At 42.1% G+C, this 22,004-nt stretch overlaps 1 protein-coding gene across 4 annotated transcripts in view; it reads left to right on the top strand.

Moving 5' to 3' along the window:
• EPHA5 (EPH receptor A5) overlaps positions 1–22,004 on the top strand; it is a gene marked incomplete at its 5' end in the record, with an annotated part of 195,722 nt that overhangs the window by 20,370 nt on the left and 153,348 nt on the right. For all 4 annotated transcript variants that reach the window (XM_082314987.1, XM_082314986.1, XM_082314989.1 and 1 more), the window contains one exon: positions 21,229–21,892. In XM_082314987.1, the coding sequence (XP_082171113.1) occupies positions 21,229–21,892 (664 nt within the window). The remainder of the gene's footprint in view (positions 1–21,228; positions 21,893–22,004) is intronic.

Here is a 22,004-nt window from a genome sequence, read left to right as displayed (position 1 = left end):
CATTTATGTAGGCCACTGGTGGGTTTGGGTTTTTTTTTTTTTTGCGAGCAGCATTTTTGGCTCATTCTTTGGAGGACAGGTACCCTAGGGTGCCTCTTTGAAGTTAAAAATAATGGTGATTTAGATTACTCAGCGTGGTTTGTGAATAGATTCATGTTGTTCTCTGTCAGTCTTGGTTCAGATAGAGATTTTATACAGGAATTCTGGATTGGAGGCAGTGTTTGCCCTCAGGGATAGAAATAAAATAAAGGGGGAGGGATAGGGGGTAGTGAAAGGAGAAGGAGGATTCTTGGCACCATTGAGCTGTGTCATGTAGCTATGATTATAATTGGCATTTTCAGGGCAGTACTTCTGGCAGCCTGTAGTTTTTTTCCTGCAAATGCTGCTGCTTCTCTGTGACCAGTGTAGAAAAGGAGTCAGGGGATATGCTAACATGGCAAGAATGCAATACTGCAGCAGGGAGCATGATGGAAATAAGTAATACCTGAGTAAGTGAAAAAAATATATTAATGACACCTTAAACCCCTGCAATTTGGCTGATTTATTTATATGTACTGCTTTTGTGCATGTACAGGTTAGTAAGAAACATACTGCACATCTAAGTATTTGAAGTAAACTGAGTAATCCAAACCAGTACTTAAAATTTTCTGTTATATACAGAATAAAGGAATTTTACATGACTAATTTGTGGGATGATGTTTAGTTCAATAGAGTTGAAATACGTGGGGAGTTAGTTTTCCACTAGGATTCCTTAAGGTAAAATGCGGTATCTGTATATATGTAAACTTCTGTCCTCTGCGACCCTCCCCCTGGTTCTTCATGTGCTTACATGGTCATTTTTGCTCATATCCCATGGGGCCATGATGATGGGTTTTCTTTTGGTCATGCTGCCTGTTTTAGTGTGCCAGAGTGATTCATGCACGCTTGTATTGTATAGCATAATTATAATAAGAGCTTGAGCTTTGGGTCTGAAAAGACACCAGAAGTTAATAATGCAGTTGTGCAGGACCCTTGTGGTAACTGAACTGTGTTTTAAAGCAGTGCTGAGTTCACGTTTCAAACTCTGAAAGCTCCAGAGCGAGACTGAAGATGCTGGAGTTAATGGGAGTGGAGTTTGGCCAGCTGACTACTGTTCAAATTGGTGGATTTCCCTGGTGGGTTGGTGGCCTCACCAGTGCTTGTAGAGCTGCATTCGTTTCACGGAGCTTGAATACATCAATCAAAATCTAAAGAGATCAGCTCTGCAATGGAGAGATGCGTCTTGTGTGGAAAGGCTGATGAAGTTGGGTGTAGCATAGACTACTGGACTGGCCCACGACCACCTTGAGGGATGCAGAGAAGAAAGAAATAATCTCTTGCCCAGGTTGGCAATGGGTAGGACAAGAAAAACAGGACTTATTTCAGCTAAGCTGATTCAGGTTAAATTTGTTGGAAAGTACTTTCTACTGGTGCATCTTTGGGGCAGATGTGGGGTTTCTTTCACAGGAGGTCTCTGACACCAGGTCAAATCATCATCTCTGTTACTCTGGACAAGCAGAGTTCATACCTTCTGGAGGAACAAACCAGGTGATCTGTTTTGGTCTCTTCCAGCCCTACATCTGAAACTCTGCTGTCTGAAAGCTTGCCCTGACTCTGTCTAGGGTGAGGTCTGGTTTTGTTTCTCTGAGCTGTCTTTTTTATCTTGCCCTGCTTAAAAACCACATTACTGTTACTCATTCAACACCCTGTATTTAGGATCTGATCCTCTGATGCCTGCAACAGATTAGCTATGGTATGTAGCTGCTTTTAAAGCAGAGCACCTCATGCCAGACAACGTTCTCACTGAATAGCCTCACCATTTTATTCATGTCCTTTCTCATATCTCCTTTCCCATCTGAAGTTAAATCTTCTCACTCCATTTGAGAATGCTCTTAAACTTGCTGTCCTGGACTCTCAGCTAGCTGCCCTTTGGTTTGTATGCTGTTGACATGAATCAAGCCTTTATTTGGGAGCAGCATCTGGCGAGGCGTAAGTCTTATTAAAGGAGATCTAAAATGCCTGGAGTACTCTAAGGTACTGCAAAATAAATTAATACTGGTAAGATTAAGAATAAAACAAATCTTTATCTCAGCTAGAACTGTATTATTGGAATAATATATTACTATCCTGGTCTTGAAAATCCACCATAGAAGAAATGAGGGCTGATCCTTCAGTATATCATTTTGTAAATACAGTTGTCAGCATTAGGTTCCTCCATACAGGCTCATTGGGCAAACAATAATCTCCTTTCATGCTAAAAAGTCTTTTTTTTTTTTTCCTCTAGTGTCTAGGAATTACATGTGGGGATAAAAGAGCTTTGAAGAGCTTTATCTTCTAAAACCATTGTTTTCTCTGTTACTTTTGTGCCAATTTCAGAAATATTGGTATCCAACAGTTAGTAACCGTACAATTAAAATGTATAAATGTAGTACTGTCATGAAGAATCTGAAACTTTGCAGAATAAAGTATTACCATTACAGAATGCATATGCAAAAGCCCAGGGTTTGTAAAACATGCGTTAGGATTTTACAGCTTATGTTGATGAATTTTTGTAGTATGTTAGTTACTACTTCATATGCTAAATATATGTATCAGTGGATTACTTATCACTTAATTGCATAATACTTTTATGAGACTTAAAATGCATTGGCCTTGCTTTTCCCTCATTTGACAGCATATATTTTTATTCAGGTTAATGGCTTATCTGGGTAACGAAATTCAAGACTGCAGTCCTGTTTGATTTATTTAGTGTTCTTATAATTGAAGAAAGTTGATTTTCTTTTCATGTTATTCATTCAGGAAAGCCAGCTCAAAAAACATGAAATAAAATGAGTGCTAACTTCAGAAAGGGAAACACATGGTGGGTTTGTCTAGAAGGAGAAACGTTTAAATGCAAAATTCCTGAAAATAGTGTTAAGATGGAAGCTGCTATTTTTGTCTTCATGACCAGTGGTTGCCTTGTGCATTGCACAGGGAATGAAGATAATAAAAATTAGAGGACTTTTTTGAAGACCCATCACCTAGCTTAAAAGGAGTAAGGAGAGCTTTTTGACTGACTGCTGTTTTACTGCAAAGTCCTGATATGCGGCTATTCAAGAAATAGTTCAGCAGCTGAACATCTAGGACTGTTAGAACAAACTTTCATCCATTTTTCAAGTTTTTAATGGGAATGGTTTAGGATTTTCAGAGACTGAAAATGGCAGCGGCATGTTCTCTGTTTGTCTTGGTCACAAGGGTGACCAGGTGTTTTTCAGTTGCTGAAGGCTATGTGCACGTACAAAAGGGAAGGGTGGGACTAGGTTTTTGGCTATTGAAAGAAAATGTCAGTATTTTAGTTGGAAGCTCTCTTTGCCTCAAAATATTTTGGTTTTATAGTCTTAATTTATTTTAAGACGTCTTCATTTTGGGGGAAAAAGCATGCTGAGCTGTATGATTTAGCGTGTTTGACTAAAGCAGGCAGTAATCATGAGGTCTGTTGGTTTTAATATTGAAAATACTGTGGCAAAACAGATCGGAGATTAAGTACCAGGAGTACACATGGATGCAGATACACCCTTTCAGGGGTTGTCTGTTAACTCTTCTCCAAAGAAAAGTGGTAGCTCCTCTCACCAGCTTTTAGGCTCTTCCCAAAACAAATGATAAAGAGCTGTTCAAGGGAACGTGGGTGACACCTGGCTGTCGGTCATCTCTGCGTTACCACTGTGACATTGTATGCTGCCAAGCCACTGTGATTGACTGTACGCTGTGGGCTGCTGTTTCCCCTGCCGGGTCAGAGGGTTTGGGAAAAAAAAAAAAAAAAAACAAACCACCCAAAACCCCTCAAAAAAAATAAAACCCCTGCCATCCTGTGGGGAGTTGTGAGCATTTAGGGGAGAAAGCAATTATTTTTTCCATGTGTAATGGGAAATTACTGTTCCTTATTTCTGTTTCAAGATGGTTTACGGACAGCACATCAGTGATGTAGTAGTGGTTTAGAGTTAGGAGTGAATGACACTTGCATGTTAGTTTGATCCTCACCTACCCCTGTATGATCTTAGTGATCTTAGTAAGGAATAATCCATGGACGAGTTGCCAGATAGCTGCAGGGGCAGGCAGGATCAAGCCCTGGGGGTTGGTAGGAAGCAGGTTCCCCCAAGAAGAGTGGGGGCCGTGCATCAGCGTGTTGATGGAGGAGGAGGACAAGGAATTGCCTGCTGAGCTGGGCACCTCTGGGGCAGCTCCCAGGAGAAGGGTGGTGATGGCGAGGAGTAGAGGTTGCTGATGGCTTTCCAAAAACTGCGTCTGTCAGACCAGGCTGAAACGCCCCTAGCATAGCCCTTGATTTGCCTCCTTTTGCTGCTTTCCAAGGAGGAAAGTATTATTAGATACACTGTTCTTGCCAAATGCTCTGATAAGTATTTAACTTGTGTATTCTTGCTTATCTCTTGTGTTCATTACTCCAGCAAGTGCCAGGCCACTGCTTTGATTATATTAAATTCTTGATTTAACAAAATGAACAGTAGAAAAGAGCCGATATTATTCTATTTTAAGCAGATGTGTTTAAATTGTTAGAAAAGTTACCCATTCCTAAAGCCTGGTTTCACTTTAAGACTGTGCATCTTAGTGATTTTGGTGTATATGAACTACCTATATATTGAAACACAGAAAATAGTGCCCTGTAGATCTGTTACTGTGCTGAAATAAGATAAACCAGAAGCTCGTAAACATGTATGCTTTCTGTGGATAATTACCCTCCTTGGGATGCTTTCTTGCGGTATCAAAGATGAGAACTTTTGGCTCTGATTTTGGCTCAGGGGAAGGACTGAACCTTTATGTTGCGAAAATTCTCATTCGACTTCAGCAAAAATATTTTGGGGCAAGTGACCTGGCCCTCGTCTTTAAAGGGCTTCCTATAACAGCGATGATTCTTCCTGTAATATTGACAGTCCATAATGCTGTGCAGAAGATGCAGCCGGCAGGAGAAGATAGCATAGAGTATTTCTTAATGTGATTGGAGATGTTGGTGTACACCGTTAATCCATTTGCAGTTGTGTTCTGGTTGGGAGGAAGAGCTGCCAGGCTTGGTGGTATTCTTGTTCAAGTCAGCCCCTCTCCTGCCTTGCCTTTGGCTCTGAGCTAGACCAAGAACTGGTGAGTGAGGCTGGGAGAGGAGGTGATGACAGGACTTTGTAATGTAAATATCTACTTATTGAAAGTGATCTTTCAGAATTAATTGATTTTTTTTTAAGGTGTTTCAGTTTCCCTGTGATGCAGATGTCCTGCCTGTAGGGAGCAGTCCTGCTGGGATGATATCCCCAAGACCCAGCTGTACCCAGCAGATACCAAGTGGGGTGGGAAAATGTCTGTTTCTGAAGAGGAGGACTTAAACTTGCTAGTTTTTCCTTCAGCCATTTAGAAAAACTAGCACCTTCTGCCTCTGCTGGCAGCCTTTTTCATTGGGATCTCAATTTTTTTTTTTGGGGGGGGGGGGGGAGCAGGGAGGGTGTTTGTCTTTGTGTATTCAGCCTGCAAACACCAGGTACAGAACTGATGTTGTGATTCTCCTGGTTTCCTGCTGGAGCCTGGCAGTTGTTCCTGAAGTTTGTCGCCTGAAGTTGAGGGCCGTCAAAATAACTTCTGCTCTGTATGATGTCTGCTGAGCATTGCTTGCTCCTGGTTCAGCCAGCAGCAAAGGATTGCAAAAATGTGGCCTTTGGTCTGCTGTTCAGAAGCCTTGGGGGTGTTCAGTTTTCTTTTATTTTAGCTTTATTTTCTTCAAAAATTGGGAAGATTAGCACTTGAGAGCTTTGCCTTGGTTTCAAACCTTCAGACTGATTGGGCAGCTCTTGGAGCTCCTTGCAAGACATAATTTTAAGTGCTGTTACAAATTGTAGGGCATGCACTGACTGTTTTAGTTGATTACAATGCAAATGTATAGTAAGCCTGTAAATCGTAGCCAGTGTTGTGATTACAAATCATTAAAATAATGCGAGATTATTCAGTTTGTTGCAAATCCTTCTAGACTACACAATTAAAGTTTTAACCACAAGTATAATCCTGTGAGATAAAGTCACTTCATTACACAATCTCCTTCTGGTTTACTGTTTGCTTTATTTTGATGCCAGATTGAGTAACTGAATGTTCCTGTGGAACTTCAGTGGCAGCATATCTGCTTTTTGTGTTGCTGCTAATCCTGGGGTTTATTTTACATCCTCAAAAATATGAATATTGATTAATACAATAGTTGGGCAAAGCCCTGATGATTTCGGTGCTGGGAAAATGAACCTAAAAATGAAGTTTTAGAAAATATGTCAATCGCTATAGGTGTCTTGTCAGATGATCAGAAAATAAATGAGTTGTGGTCATTGATATGTGGTGTTAGGTGATGGGGAAGGTGACTGCAGGCAGGTCAGTACCTCCGTGCAAAAGGAGTGGCTGCAGTCGTCCTGCTGCAGGATGACAGTGAGGCAGAGTACAGCTGCTGATCAGGAACGGGCAGAATAGTTGACTTGGAAACTTCAGACCAAATCAAACGTTTTTGCATGGTTTCAGATATCAGTCTTCTTTCTTGTGCAGTACTTGTCTTTTCCTGATGTTGGATGTCATGATGCTTCCAGTGCGAAGGAAACTGCAGTGGGCTCAGGACTGACTTGTGCCCGTTGGCCAGAGCTCAATGACTCAGTGTGTCGGAGTAATTCTGATAAATACCCAGACTGAGATAATCAAAACCTATCAGGGGATTTGGTTGTTGTCCTACTTATTAATTTTAATGATAAGTGAATATCTGTGCCGATTACACAGGCTGTAAGCTCAGTTTCCCAAGCCCTGTATTCAGTTTCAAAACGCTGCTTATTCAGAGTCTGGTATATTTAACTCAGAGGGGTGGCCTCGATGTGGACAGGCTGTACAGATCGGCAGGACCTACTGTGTCCTTTGGAGTCACAGTAACTAAGTCTGGCAGAGCCTGTTTCTCAGGGCTGTAGAAGTGTATTGAACTGGCAAATGTCTTTAGCCCCCAGGGGATTTGGTTATGATGCTGCCTGTATAATGTTTGTAAAAGGCTTTTGCTGTGAAGGTGTTGGAGAGAAAGCAGGGAATCTTAAGCAGCCCTTGCTTGATGTTTGCAAAGCTGTTTTGTTTGATGCCGCTAGCCCAGGTAAATCTTTTGGACTTCTCTCTTCCCTGCCGCTTTAGAGCACAGCACTACTCCTGAGGTTTTCTGCTTGCAGGGTTAGCTCCGTCAGTGCTAACCTGGCGTGTTTTCCCCAGCGCTGCTGTTTGCAGAGGCTGACCTCGCTGAAGCTGGATGTGCAGAAGTCCTTGTGCATCTCTCCAGGTGTTGCAGGGGGTCTTTGGCAGAAACCAGAATCTGTGTTGAGTTGTTTTTTGTATGAGAGGGGCTTTTCCCAGATGAATTCTGTGGTGCATCTATCCCTGCTGGAAGACCACGTAGTGTCCCCATTGCTCAAGGATAAAGCAAGCAACTGAGACCCAAAATGGGTGCTCGTGCCATAGGTGTCCTGTGCTTTCTTGAACTGGGAATGAGCCTCACTTAGCAGAGTCTTGATTGTTGCCTTTAAAAACCAGGCTGTCCCCTTCCTTTTTTCTAACCTTTGTTTTGTCTGTTCAAAAATAAAGCAGGAAAGAGAGAAAATAGCGAAAACAATTTTTTCACACACGATGCTGTGACCAAAGCTATTACTTGGCAAATTTCCTTTCTTCTCTGCAGAGTTTTAAATCTGAGAACCGAACTAGTTTTCTCCCATATTACAGTAAATATGTAAGTAATCAAAATTATATTAAGAAAGTAAGTTGGGCAACTCCCTGCTGTTCGAATATGTTAATTGCAAATCATTGACATTCTAGACATGCTGTTTCTTACTGAGTTATAGTTTCCTTGTCGGTGGAGTAAAACAATCAATTGAAAAAAAGCACAATATTATACTATTTGCTAGTTCTCGTTATTTAAAAATAAGAGCAGATCTGTGACTGTTAGCTGAACGTAATGGTGGTGTAGCTTCATAGGATTTAAGGCCAGTGGGGCTGTTAACATTATGTAGTTAAATCTCCTGTGGTACGTATAGTGCAGAAACTTATTCAGGGGTCCTTGCAGCAGGCCTGTAACCTTGATTTGACCTACAGTGCATGTTCTGGAGAGGGATTTCTTCTTTTTGGTCTTCCTCTTACAGTGAGTCCACCATATTCCTTTGTAGCTTGTGCCAACAGCAAGTTGTCCTTGTTATAAGACAAACTACTTTCTAGCCCGAATTGGTCAAACTTCAGTTCTCAGTCAATGGCTCTTGCTGTGCCTGTTCTTGCTAACTAAACAGGTAGGTACTAGTAAGCTCTTTTTCTCCTCCTCACACCCCATTTCAAGCAAATAGAGGCCACAACGAAGTGAGCCACATTTCAGCCTTCTTTTCAAATTTTTTTACAGGTTTTTGTGCTGTAAAGTAGGGTTTTGATCCCTCGAGTAGCTGTGGACTTTCCTTTCTGGGATCTTTACAATTTGTCCTAACTGAAGTGTTGCCGTTTGTAATGCGAGTGGCTTTCTGGAAGTGGTCTTAGTAAAGTGTTGCATTATCTTTGTTAGCTCTGTGAGGCAAATGGATCATGAGGAGAAGAAAATCATCCTTGTGATGGAAGCCAGGTAGAAGTGAAAGGGGAATGAATCTTAGTGGCTGCTTAGCTGGATGCTGCGGCAGGGAGGAGTTGGGGTACAGTGCCAGATGTATCTGTGACCTTAAACTGTGTGCTAGAGCTGTGCTGAAGCCTCTGCCATCAGTTGACCTGGGCTCTTGGTTATTTGGTAAGGGGAGTCCATGGGAGATGGACATGCTACTACATGCATGCATCATGTACATAATTTCTGTTGGGAAGATGGGTTCCTGTTACAGGGGAAGATATAATCCTGCAGCCTCCTAAAGCCCTAGGAAAGGTAGGATTCAGTCCTGGCTCAGCATCAGCTTTAGTGCACGAAAGGCTTCGTGCCTGCAAAACCAAATACCTTGCAGCATCTCAGGACTCTGCATCCCTGAGTGGAGGAGACTGCACTGAAATCACCGGTGTGCTTGGATGGCCTGTCTCTGACTGTTTCAGTCCACACAAATATGAAAATTCCCCTTTTGCGTGTATGAGCGGTAGAGTTCTTCAGGTCTGGTCCTATATGACTTGCACCCAAGGCTAGGGGAAGCTATGGAGGTGCAACAACAGGTTTTTGTGTCCTTCCCCTAATTGGCTTATTCCTTTGCGTAGTATGAAAGTTTTCACTGCTTACTGTTTTAAGTTTCTTTGTGCACAGTAATTTATGGACAAGAGCACGCATTATTAGAAAGCTTTATGTGTTATGCACTATGGGGGCAACTTTTCAACATCAGAGTGCCATTACTTCAGCTGTCTAACTTCCAGTGGGTATGTGTTTTGGTAAGAAGAATGATGTCAATTAACCAAATAACCTGTAGAAGTGCTGTTTCCTATGCTAATTAGTTCTTCTTCTGAGAATTGTACTTTTAATTTATTTTTAAAGTGCATTCATTCATCCTTTCAAAGTTCAACACTTTGAAAGATGCATCCAGTTTCACTGAAAGAGACAAAGATTGGAAGGGAATTGATTTCGTGGTTTAACTGCTAAATAATGATGAAACTGGGTTTGTAATTTCATGTTTGTGTGAAGTGGTCAATCAGTCCATTTTGTAGAGTGAGTGTAAGGCCTAGAATAGGCATGGATAAATAATCATCTGTAGTTTCTGGGCTGAGTAGTGCCTTCCCTCCTGGGGACTCCTGAAGATTACTTAAAACTTTTTTTACCAGAAATTCAGGCCACAGATGAGGATTATCTTGGCTAGCAGTAAAATGCTGTTGCTGCAATTCAGCTATGTTCTGTCCATAAGCTGCACAAAACTGAGAGAAGCTTGCATTCAGTGATGGGCCTGCTGTGAAAGTCTCTCTTCCATATGCAAGTTCAAGGGAGGACCTTGCTTGTGGTTTTCTGACTGGCCCTGGGCTGTTTTCCTAGCCTTGGCATGTTGATGTTAGTTCTTTGGTGGTTGTCAGATGCTGGAAGAGAGCGTGGAGTAGCAGGAGGTTGCAGGTGAAGAAAAATAGCCTATGAAGTATGGAACCTCTCCAGAAATGTATCTTTTCTGAGATGGTTAGGATACAGGACATCCATCATAAACAAATGAGCACATCTATGTTTCTTCAATTCCAGATTTAAAGAAACATCAAGGTCCAGGTGGCATCTCTGCCCAACAGATTTACATCCTTGTAATTCTGGTGCCATATTTAAATAGTAACATAAACCTGATGCGGTGGGAATTAAATCCCATAGAATAAAAAGTAACTAAAAGTTGCATTATGTTGTGGAATAAGCATAACAAGCATCCACATGTATAATTTATTACCTGTAGTGGGTAAGTACTTAACAACAGTCATAATAAACTCATTCTGTTCATTCATTTTTGGATCTTAGCATACTGATTCAGACCTTAACTGAAAGTGAATATACAATCAATGTGAGGCTTTTATGCTGGTTTAATAATGTAGGCCTGCCGAGGATCTTTAATTAAATAATTATTCTTTGTTCAATCAGGATAGATTGCTTCACTATAAGGATTGCAGGCAAGAACATGCAAGATCTACCCCGAACTGATCATGTTTTAGCTGCTTACTGTAATCCTGTGTGACAGTCTGTTGCACAAAGCAGTGAGAGCAACCCAAAAACCAGGAAAAAAACCTGTAGTCAGATATAAAAAATGTAATGCCTAATTCTGAGGTGATCAAAGAAAAGCATGCTAAGACCCAATTTGGTGGTGCTGTGAACAAAGTTACAGCTGTCTGACAAATGGGAAAAGTGGATTTTCTACAGGGTTCAGCTTCAACAGCTTGCTTTGTTTTTGGTGACAGTTGTAAGGTGCTCAGCATGTAGGGAATCAGCAAATCTGGGTTTCGGTTTTCTTACTGGTAACCTCATGTATTCAAGAGGTGGCAAATGGAGCTGTTAGGAGGAGGTGGTGCAATAAATTGCGTTGTATATGTGCCTGCTGTGCATGCCAGTTCCCGTAAGAGGGTCGGCCCAGGCAGAGCAGCCTTCTCATTTCGTCCGAGTGTATTGGAAAGACAAAAAATCTGTTTGGCGTGGAGGCTGCTGCTTGTAGCATCGCACAAGGCTGACTTCGGATGGCCTCTGCTGCCACGGCATGTCATTAATGCAGCTCACGGTGGCTGGACTGAGAGGACTTCAGTGTTTATTAGGGGAATGTAATCATTTAAGCCTGAATAAGCTTCAAAGCTCTAATGTGGCTGTTTGGCCAACAGAAATGAGATGTAAATTTGTGCTGAATAGCCACTGATTACAGAAAGATGATTAATGCAAGATTTAAAATTGATTTATGGGTGCAGTTGTCAAGGCCTAAGCCATGAATGTAATATTATCTCTATGAAAAGCTTTGGGTAGATTAGAGACCAGGGAGCAGGGGCAAAATAATGCATTTGCTGGAGGGTCTGATATGGTGTATGGGACATCTATAATCTAGTCAAATTTAGTATATGCCTGAGAGGTTAGGCTTTGCCAGCGCAGCATGTGGACAATTGTATCACTTTGCCCAAAATATTAGAGAACTGAGAAGTTTAATCTGTTTTATTTTCATTAAATGCACTTTTTCATCAAGTATTTTTTTTCTCTTTTATGGGAAACTCTTAAAAATGTTTCCTCGCTTTCAGGAAATTATAGATAGTTGATGACAATGATGAAGATTAAGGATTTAGTTTATTTTTTTCAAATTTTCACTGTTGTGGGTATTAGAAATAAGCCAAATGCTTTGTGTTATTCCAATTGTAGCAAACGGTTAGAAACCCCAAAGAAATTTTGAGTTCTTTAAATGTTGGGACAACATTAACAAGGAAAACTTCCGCTTGCTGCTGTTGAAAATTGTTCTGTGAACCTCTTGGTATCATCAGATGATGAGTAACGTGAACAGTATCCCAAAAGCTTTGAAAATCCAAGCATTTGGTTATAAACCTAAAATGTATGTCATTGTGAGTCCTTCTGAAAATCTGGCTCTGTCAGTCTCCCAGTGTTAAACCGTGTGGTGTCGACACTGTTATGGCATTTGTTAAATTGTTCTGCAATGAGTGTTACATTAAGCAGTGAAAAATGATTTAATGGTATTGTGTTTCTTCATTGCCTCTTTCATGCTCATCTCCATTGCCTTACCCTCAATTGCTGGGCTGTGGTTTGAAATTAATGTTTTAATTCAGATGTACAGAGAGTTTCAAACCTTTAAAAAAAAAAAAAAAAGAAATAAAATTGTGAGGGAGGAGGTGGGGTTTGCAAGTAACACATTGCTTTGTTCTGGGAAGGGGTCAGAGCAATCTCTGATTAGGCATGCTGGAGAGGGGCTGATGCTCCTTTCCATTTCAGTTGTGCTAACCTCCAGCTGGGTTCTCCTTCCATTTAGATTCTGGTCCTGACATCTTTCATTGATCATGCAAATGATCAAAGTCTGAGCAAAACTTCTGTCCCATTTTCATTTTTTTTTCCATTGCATCTTGGCGTGCAAAGTCTAGGTGACTTTGTCCTGATATTTCTTCATTTTTCAACAGCTTGAATCTTGCAGGTCTCTGAACAGGTAATATATTTCATCATAAGCATGTACTGCAAATAATTTTTAAGGTTTTAATTGCTCTTCTTTCTTACAGACTTGCTTGGGTAGGACGTGGTTTAACAAATTACTGCTTGTGTTTTGAGATGCTATCTCAGCTTTACAGAAATCTGCATTGTTTCTCATCTCAGTAGCGCAGAGCAATCCAGGAATTGTCAAAACTTTTGCATTATATTACACCAAGGGAGTTTTACTGAGAAGTCTCCTGCACAGTCTGCTGCAGAAATAGAAGGCGTGGCAGCAAGCTTTACATGCGTATTACAAATATAAAAGAATATTGAAGAATTCAAGTAGCAAATTCAAATGTTTAAACAATAGGAGCTGATGACTATTAAGATCTCCATGTAACTTTAAGTGACTTCTGATGTGTCTTCACATCTAGTACTTCTTGAGAGGAGCAGTCATGCTTAGTCTCACAGTTTCAGCATGCGTCTTTCCTGTTTGGTGTTTTCCATCAGCTCTGAGCAGTGTGGCTGTGTGAGAACCTTCCTTGGCATTCCTTAGTGGAGGAAGAGGATTTCTAGCAGTCCCGATTGTGTGCAGGACTTTGAAAGCTTGAGCCGGGTGGAATTAAGAAGATCCAAAACACTGTAAGATACAGAAGTATCCACCTAGATGCTTAAGTTCTCTCTTCTAAAAGTTCCATTTTTTTTTAAAGCTGATTGCTGCTGATTAGTTGTTCTGTGTATTGGAGTGTGCAATTGGCAGCGATGGAGTTGGGATGGAGCGTGATGGTGCTGTGAATATTCACCCAACTCATTTCCAGTGTAGTTCTGTTTTATAGTGGAGATAAAACATTAATCATTCCCCCATCTTTGCTAATCCCTCTCCTGCCCTCTGTTACAGTGCAAAGCAGTACATAAAACCTTGGCATCGAGTGAAATTGAGCCTTGTTAAATCTTGATGCGGTGGTGAGTAGCCTTTAACATGGAGTTCAGGCCCTTTTTCTCCTCTTAACACCTTTGCTGCCCACATGTTGAAAGTGGTCATTCAGAAGCATATGTCTGGCTGTTCCTTTAATGTTGCAGCAGTGAGAATTTGCTCTAAGATTTTTTTTTGGGGGGGGGGGGGGGGGGGGGAAAGTGGTAATGGAAGTGACTTTTTAAGTCTGCTTTCTGCTAGGCAAGTATCACATGCGGGATAGCAGGGAATATGTGAGTGTTTGGTTAATACAGAGATGGAGAAAAAAGTTAACTAGTCAGATGTGGCATGTCTGAAAAAGATGCTTTAAATTTCCAGTTCATACCTCTTTGCAATTTACTTCCCCCACTTATGTTTTAGTTTATGAAAAATGATCCTTAGCTTCTGGGTGGGAAATCTCCTGTAATGAGTGAGGAAACTCACATTTACTTCAGGTAATTAACTTCAGGATGTTCTGAGGCTGTGTTAACTGGACTGTGGAGCTTAGTGGCCAGAATAGAGTGGCATTATAAGAAACAGCAGCGAACTGCGATCCAGTAGTAAAATGAGAAGTGTAGCCCAAAAGTTGTGGTATTCTTATTTGTTTGGGTGGTTTTTTTATTTTTCTATTTGGACAAATTGAGGGGAATGTGCCAAACCACCAGAAAATGTTAAGTTCCTTCTTTGGAAACTCAGGTTTTTAATTTCATTAGACCAGATTTCTGCCTGAGTAGGGGGATTAATCATATCCTCTCTATCGTTTGTGTCTGTTACGCATTATGTTTTTTGCTTATGTTTTTTGCTTGACTAGTAACTGCTGTCAGTAGGAATATATGTCTGTATGTATAAATGTCTCAGTTGTAAAATTGCCATCCAAATGAGGCTTGAGCCTTGGGTGGCGTGAGTATCAGATGTATGGAAATGGTAAGATCCTGGGTGGTTACAACTGCTTTTGGTATATAAAGGTTTTAATAAACACTAGGCTGAATATTGTTTGTATCGAATTCACTGCAGTTTCCTTTTGACACTGGCTCCTGCCCTTCAAATGAGCTCCAAACCCCAAAGAACAGGCTGAGGCCATGCAGGAATCTCTTCACCTTTTGCATTATAAAAGTGGATGTTGGTATTGGAAAAGAAAAGTTTGTATAAGAAGCAATTTTTTTTTTGTTTTGGTAGCTGAAATAAAAAAAAAAAGCGTTTGAGGTTGAAAGAAATAGTTTAGGTTAATCTGGAACAGTTTTCATATTAATTTCTTTTTTCTGCCCTCTTTTGTTTAAATTCAGGAAGAGAAGACTGTAAACACATGGTTTGGGAGGCTGTCAAAATCAGTGTTTTCCCCTTTACTGATTTTTTTTTTTTTTTTGTCCCCTCCTCTCCTTTCCTCACTTGATCCAAGTACATGAATTGCTTTGGTTTCCTGATTATATTTACTTCAAATTTGCGACTTACTGGAAAAAGTCACGCGCCTGTGGTTGGTGTCCTTCCACTGTCTGGCTGGTGCAGGGCAGGAGGGGGGGTGCCACAGGGCTGTCCCAGTGAGCAAGCATCCTGCCCCAAAGCAGAATTGGAACTTTAAGCCTGAGTTTTCACACTGGCACAAATGATTAAACCAAGCTCTTCAGCAACAATTTTTAAAACAGGATCCAGTGACCTGACAGTGGTGGAAGAGAGGTGGGCAAAGCCATTTTGTCTTCTATTCTGTCTGGAGGTGACATGTAGTGGGCACAGTTTATCCTGTAGATCTTGAGCAGCTCGCTGTGTCTCTGCTCCTGGCGCTGCTCCTCCATCGGGAAGAGCAGACTTGCAAACTTGCAGCATTGTGTCAGGTTACTGCATTACTCTTCTGCTTGAGAGTAGTTTGGCTCATTGTCCCTTGCTATGAGAGGGGACCAGGCTTCCCAAGTGCTCCATCAGGTGCTGGTGGACTCTGCCACAATCGATCGGTCATATAGGTTATATGTATACCTCTTACCAAGGCCAGCGTTCAAAACAGATCTGATTTGCTCCTGCCAATCCTGAGGTCAGCATCGCTTTAGAGGGGGCTACAAATAAGGTGACTTTTGGTCACTTTCTATTTTGTGTTCTTGTTCTTTGAGCAAGCAACCCCTTTTTCTTTTAATGAAGACTGAAACACCCCCAGCAAAAGCAAAGACTCTTCTTTAATCATACGGCTCCAGAGCTGAAAATCTGAGCAATGCCGTGCATCGCAGGGTGTGTTGATAAAACTGGCAATATTGGTGGCAGGCTGTGAAGTAGTTGGATTTTGGGACTGATATGTCTGTAAGTGGTGTTTTGCAACAAGCAAGATGGTGACACAGTCAGCCTTATTTTACAGCTAGCTAGCACAGCCCTGCAAAACCTTCTGCAGTGCAGAAAAAAAGATGCGTAGTGCTCTGCCTGGCTTTCACTAGAGATTTAGCCTTATGTGACCTCACTGAAGTCACTGAAACTGCACAGAGGAGAGCCTGCTTCTAATTTGCTTTAACTTTGTAATATGATAGCAGGTGGAAAGCTGGCAGGCAGATAAAAAAAAAAAAAGTTTTTGGGTTTTGTGATGGGAGGAGAGCAGCAAAGGGAGGGAAGGAGCAGGTTGCGAGATAAAGTTGAGTAGCGGGAGGGAACGCGTGTGTGGGAGCTGAGCTGGAGGCTATTGATTGGCAGCCAGGTCTTAACATCAGATGCATAAAAGGAAATCGAAGAGACTGCCCAAATATTACCAGGATGAAAGGCAGGATAAATAGCACAGAGCTGAGTGCCGGGCTGGTCTGCCCTTCTGGAAGGGCAGCAGGTCTCCCCTTTTAACTTGGCATAGGGATTGCATAGCCCCACGCCGCGCTCTCCTCTGTACCAGTGTGTGCTCGTGCTGGGTTTGACAGCAGGATTTTGGGGTAAAATTACCCTCCTCTGTCTGTGGACAAAGCGTGTGGAGTATCTCAGATGCTTCCACATATTCAAAGCCTGGGATCTGAGATCTTTCTTTCTCCAACAGAAAAAGGTGAAAATGCATAAATCCTTTTCCAATTTTACATCTTTGTGCCAGCAGATATCTGAATGAACATCCATGTGTTGCAGAGCTCTACGTCGTGGGGTGGAAAATTAAATGGGAGAGGAGGAGGCTTCTTGTACCAGGGAGCCTGTGAAATAGGTAGTGGGAACAGAGGCAGGTTGCACAGTCCTTGGAGGGAGGGAGTCCTGCTGGGAAGGTTCCAGGTAAGTCTTAGGAACCCCTTTGCTTAATGCTCTCAAGCTCCCTTTCCCTCTCAAGACCCCTAGGATTTTGCTAAATGCCTAATTTCTCTTTCAGCAGTGCTAGGATATGTGGAATTAGGAAAGAGGTTTGAGATTTCCACACCACCTTTAGTGGCTGCTAAAGGGAGTGAGTTACTTAAGACCAGAAACAAAAATTCTCCTTGCAAGAAAAAAAAAAAAAAAAACCCCAAAACCAAATAAACAAAAGCTGTGAAATTTTCATCCCTGCTGTCAGTATTTGTTTTTGGGGCAGCAGCCTTTTGCTGTGCTGCGGTAGCAAATTGCAGTCCTGGAATCCTGGAGACTAGAAACAAGCCTGAGTAGCAGACAGCTGGTGAATGTGTTTTAAAATTGTCTGTTTAACCCAAGGCTTCTCCACTGAATGCTTTTTTAACTCTTATACTTTTAGTTAGATGTGTGATATCTTTGGCCTTTCCATAGGCAGACAGCCTGCATGAATTGCATGCTTCCTATTGATGGAGCTGAGCGCAGTCTTGAGCTTCTGTTAACTCGCCAGCAGTAGTGTACTGGAAATTTCTGTTTCAGAAATAGGTCTTCTATAAATGATTTAACATCAGGCCATTGAAATGCATTTGTGTTTTCCTTCTTAGGGCTATTAAAGATGTAGAGAAAACATTTAGCACCAAATTAATGGTTGCATTTTTGTTTTAATCCTGCAGATGGGGTTGATTTATATCTCAAAAATAGGTGCTGCAGAGAGGAATTATGATATTACACAATTTTTCAGTTGTACTTAATTTTTTTCATGCCAATATTTTCAGCTAGATGCTGTCTCTTTAATGTGGTGAGTTTTCTTTTTCATTAACTGTAAGGCACTGCATTTTATCCTCTAGTTTGTATTCCTTTGTTGGTTGAAATGCTTGTCTGAGGTCTATAGTGATTGGGAAGCTGGGACCAGGCAGAAGGTGCAGGCGCCCTTACCCCCATCCCGTTCTCATGGAGGGATGTAAAAGCAGAAGGGCGGCAGGCTGCCTGCAGTCTCTGGGGGGAGGAAGAGTGGCTGAAGAGAAAGAAACAGTGCGCTCCTACATGCAGATAGGAGAGAAGAAGATGGGATTAAATGATAGAGCAGAGATTTTGCACAATAGTGGCTGCTCTGATAAAATCTGGTTGGCTTTCCCTTGAGGATTATACAGAGATAAACAGCCTTATCTCATTAGCACCTCCCTTTCCTCTTGCTCTCTGATGATTGCTTTAGGTTTGATGGCAGGTGGTGATGGCAGGACTTGCTCTGATCCGGGGTGCGGTGCTGGAAATGCAGCACATCCTGAAGCCTGAGATGTTAGGTCATGTGCCGTTTCTTGCAGCTGAGATTAGACTCTAGCTCAGTTCATGTATTTATGCTTGGACCTTCCTCCTCACAGTGTTTAGTGCTCTCAGTGCATGAAAGCAACCATTAGAATCACTGGATTTAGTTTTTGAATAGAAGAGCTTTCTTATACTCACTCCCACTAACACAGCTCCTGGAGCAGCGATGGAAATGAGCTTAATTTTGTAACTGTGGAGAGCATGATGGTTGGGTCTTTGAAAATTGATCTGGCAAGTATTAAAAAAGTGATTTTTTTTTTTTTTTTTTTTATATGCTTTCAAGTTAGGTCACTAATGATATTAGTGCAACATCACAGTCGCTGAAAATGTCGGTTCTCTGAAAGAAATACACATTAGATGCTCCCTAAATGTTGTACGGAATACTGTGTTCAGTTTTGGGCCCCTCACTACCAGAAGGACATCGAGGTGCTGGAGCGTGTCCAGAGAAGGGCAACGAAGCTGGTGAAGGGTCTGGAGCACAAGTCTTGTGAGGAGCAGCTGAGGGAGCTGGGGTTGTTTGGTCTGGAGAAGAGGAGGCTGAGGGGAGACCTTATCGCTCTCTACAGCTACCTGAAAGGAGGTTGTAGCCAGGTGGGGGTTGGTCTCTTCTCCCAGGTAACAAGGGATAGGACAAGAGGAAATGGCCTGAAGTTTTGCCAGGGTAGGTTTAGATTGGATACTAGGAAAAATTTCTTCACCGAAAGGGTGGTCAGGCACTGGAAGAGGCTGCCCAGGGAAGTGGTTGGGTCCCCATCCCTGGAGGTATTTAAAAGACAGGTAGACGTGGTACTTAGGGACATGGTTTAGTGGTGGACTTGGCAGTGCTAGGTTAACAGTTGGACTTGAGGATCTTAAAGGTCTTTTCCAACCTAAACGATTGTATGGTTCTATGATCCATGCACATCCCCACTTGCTAAAAATGGTATGAGCAATTTCCAGCCCTCAAATGCTTTTCACCAGCTCCTGCTGGAGGTTAACACTTCATATCTGCTGGTTGATGTGTGTGATTGTTTGAGTGATCCTCTGACCTTCAGCCAGAAAAAGAAAAGGTTTAAAGTCATTAAGGTCTTTCCTGGGCTATATTGGGATATGCTCACCTGTCCCCCAGGCTGATTTGCGTCGGGGGGAGTGGAGGGACACCCTCCCTTTTCATCAAATGCAGAATTGCCACTGTGATAAAAATGAGACTTTGCATTTATATAGTGTCAAGTTAAACAAATCCACTTGGAAGCATATACGTACAGCATATTTAGCACTTAAATTAACCACGGTAGTTGAAGAATGGAGCTTTTCTCTTTTTTAATTTAATGTATTTAAACCCACCCTATTTTCTGGAATGTAGAGAAGCTAGCTGCAGATTTGTGCTATCTTGCATACTTTTCCTATGTGTTTTCTTAATGGTTCTACTCTTTGTAATTGTTAATTGCGTCTCCTCAAAATTAGGCATGAATCCCGCACAGCTCTGCCTAGCTTTCACTGCGGGCATATCTCCAGCTAACTCTGTGGCACTACCAGGAAGGGCAAAGTGACAAGTACATGTTAATCATCACAGCCTCTTTAAGCCCAAGGACCTAAAAAGGGTTTAGAAATGAAAATACTGCTTAGCATGACAAAAATGTCCTCAGGTTAGGTTCCTCACTTGGAAGACTGGTGGTACGCGTGAACTCTGCGCGTTGCGGCGGCATGTCTTGCTGAAATTGTGGAAGTCCCCACTTTCACATCCCAGGTCAGGGAGGAGAGGAGATGCTTTTCAGCTGGTGGTATTTATAACTCATTTTGGACTGTAGCATCAGGTTATGTTTTTATGCCACTTGTTGCTGCCATTTTAATTTAAAATTTAAGAACAGCATTTCCCTTAAAAAAACTTGATCGTTATGTTGACTCTGAGAGTGTTCCCTGTCAGCTCTGCAGTAATGGCATCTGGGTTGAGAAGGCTCTCAACTTCATTTTAGGCTGTATTTCCTATGAAAAAAATTGACCTTTGGCCTTAGAAGATATGCAGCTTGGAATATAGGTATTACCTTGTACCAGAGCACCTTTAAATTATGCTCTGTGCATTTGCTTTGTGCTGTGTCCACAGCTGTGACTAGATGCAGGCAGCAATGCTGAGCAGAGGATGGAAAAGGCTTTGGGAATTAAGCCCTTGCAGATGAGCAGGTCAAAAGTAGATGGGAAGAAAACTGAAACCCATCACTGGTTCTCAGAGTTCTTTGCTGTACCTATGTGGGTTAATCTAATCTCTTAATGTGACGCTACAGTTGTCAAAAGCAGAGAGGAAACATTAATGTTGTGTATCTATTGTAGGCACTGTTGTGGTGCTACTGACTGTGGTGTGCTGGATCAGGAAAAAGCATTTCTTCCAAATGACATGCTTCAGAGTGTGGCCAAAATAAAATGAAAAGACAGTTGCTACAATTCTCACAAACAGCTGTGAGAAGTTATCTGGAGCTCTGCTTAAAAACCCGTGTAGCACACCAACAGCTCAAGATTTGCAGATCTCTGCAACCTTTATTGGAAGTAATCTTCTGTTTGCATGAGCAGGAACTCCTCTGACTACCAGACTTGGGGAGAGCAAAGGCCCATTTATTTCATATATCACTCTGATTTTTCTGGCAGACTGTTTATTGGGGGACAGTAGCTTGGAAAAATGTGGTTGTCCTCATTGTGTTGGGCTGTGATTTGAGGATGTGGTAGAAAGGAGCATGGGGGAGCAGGGACAGATGGACTGTAAGTAGCTTTTTTTCCTCTACGTGGATGCATTGGAAAAGGCCAACTCGTGGCCCCATCTGCTTCTGTTTTGTTCCCTAACAAAGTACTAGTGGACAAACCCAGCAGTATGTTTTCCTACTTCTGAAACATCTGAAATAAAAGGTTTTAACTAGTATCCTTTTATATTTCTAAAGGGTCTTTTATCTGACTTTATCAGGAATGTATCAAGCCTCCAGTGTGGAAAACTTTGCCATTTAAAACATTTTTTCCCCCTAAAAGTCCTCCTGAACCTCTGAAGCCCAAGGTGCTCTTAGATGGGAAAGCTAAGATTTTGCAGGAGCTATAACTTTTAAAAAAAGTAATACTTTTCCTTTTTATACAGTGGGAAGAAATTGGTGAGGTGGATGAAAACTACGCTCCGATACACACATACCAAGTATGCAAGGTAATGGAACAGAATCAGAACAACTGGCTTCTGACCAGCTGGATCTCTAATGAAGGGGCATCCCGCATCTTCATTGAGCTCAAATTCACCCTGAGGGACTGTAACAGCCTTCCAGGAGGACTTGGGACTTGCAAAGAGACTTTTAACATGTATTACTTCGAATCAGATGATGAAGATGGGAGGAACATCAAAGAAAACCAGTACATCAAGATTGATACCATCGCTGCTGACGAGAGCTTCACCGAGTTAGACCTCGGTGACAGAGTTATGAAGCTAAACACAGAGGTGAGAGATGTTGGACCCCTAACGAAAAAGGGATTTTACCTCGCTTTCCAGGATGTGGGTGCCTGCATCGCCCTGGTCTCTGTGCGTGTGTACTACAAGAAATGCCCATCGGTGATCCGCAACCTGGCCCGCTTTCCTGACACCATCACGGGAGCGGATTCCTCGCAGCTGCTAGAGGTGTCGGGCGTCTGTGTCAACCACTCAGTGACCGACGAGGCGCCGAAGATGCACTGCAGTGCCGAGGGGGAATGGCTGGTGCCCATCGGGAAGTGCTTGTGCAAGGCAGGGTATGAGGAGAAGAACAACACCTGCCAAGGTAAGGGTCTGCAGGGAGGGTGCTTTGCTGAGGTGACGTGGGGCCTTGGCTTTCTTCTCTTCCATGTCCTTCCTGCCTGGTTGAGTTGACAATGGTGGGTCAGGCTCTCACT

Source organism: Platalea leucorodia (genome assembly GCF_965183815.1).
Source record: "Platalea leucorodia genome assembly, chromosome: 6".
In the NCBI taxonomy this organism is placed as follows: domain Eukaryota; kingdom Metazoa; phylum Chordata; class Aves; order Pelecaniformes; family Threskiornithidae; genus Platalea; species Platalea leucorodia.
This window is presented reverse-complemented; position numbering and strand designations above follow the sequence as displayed.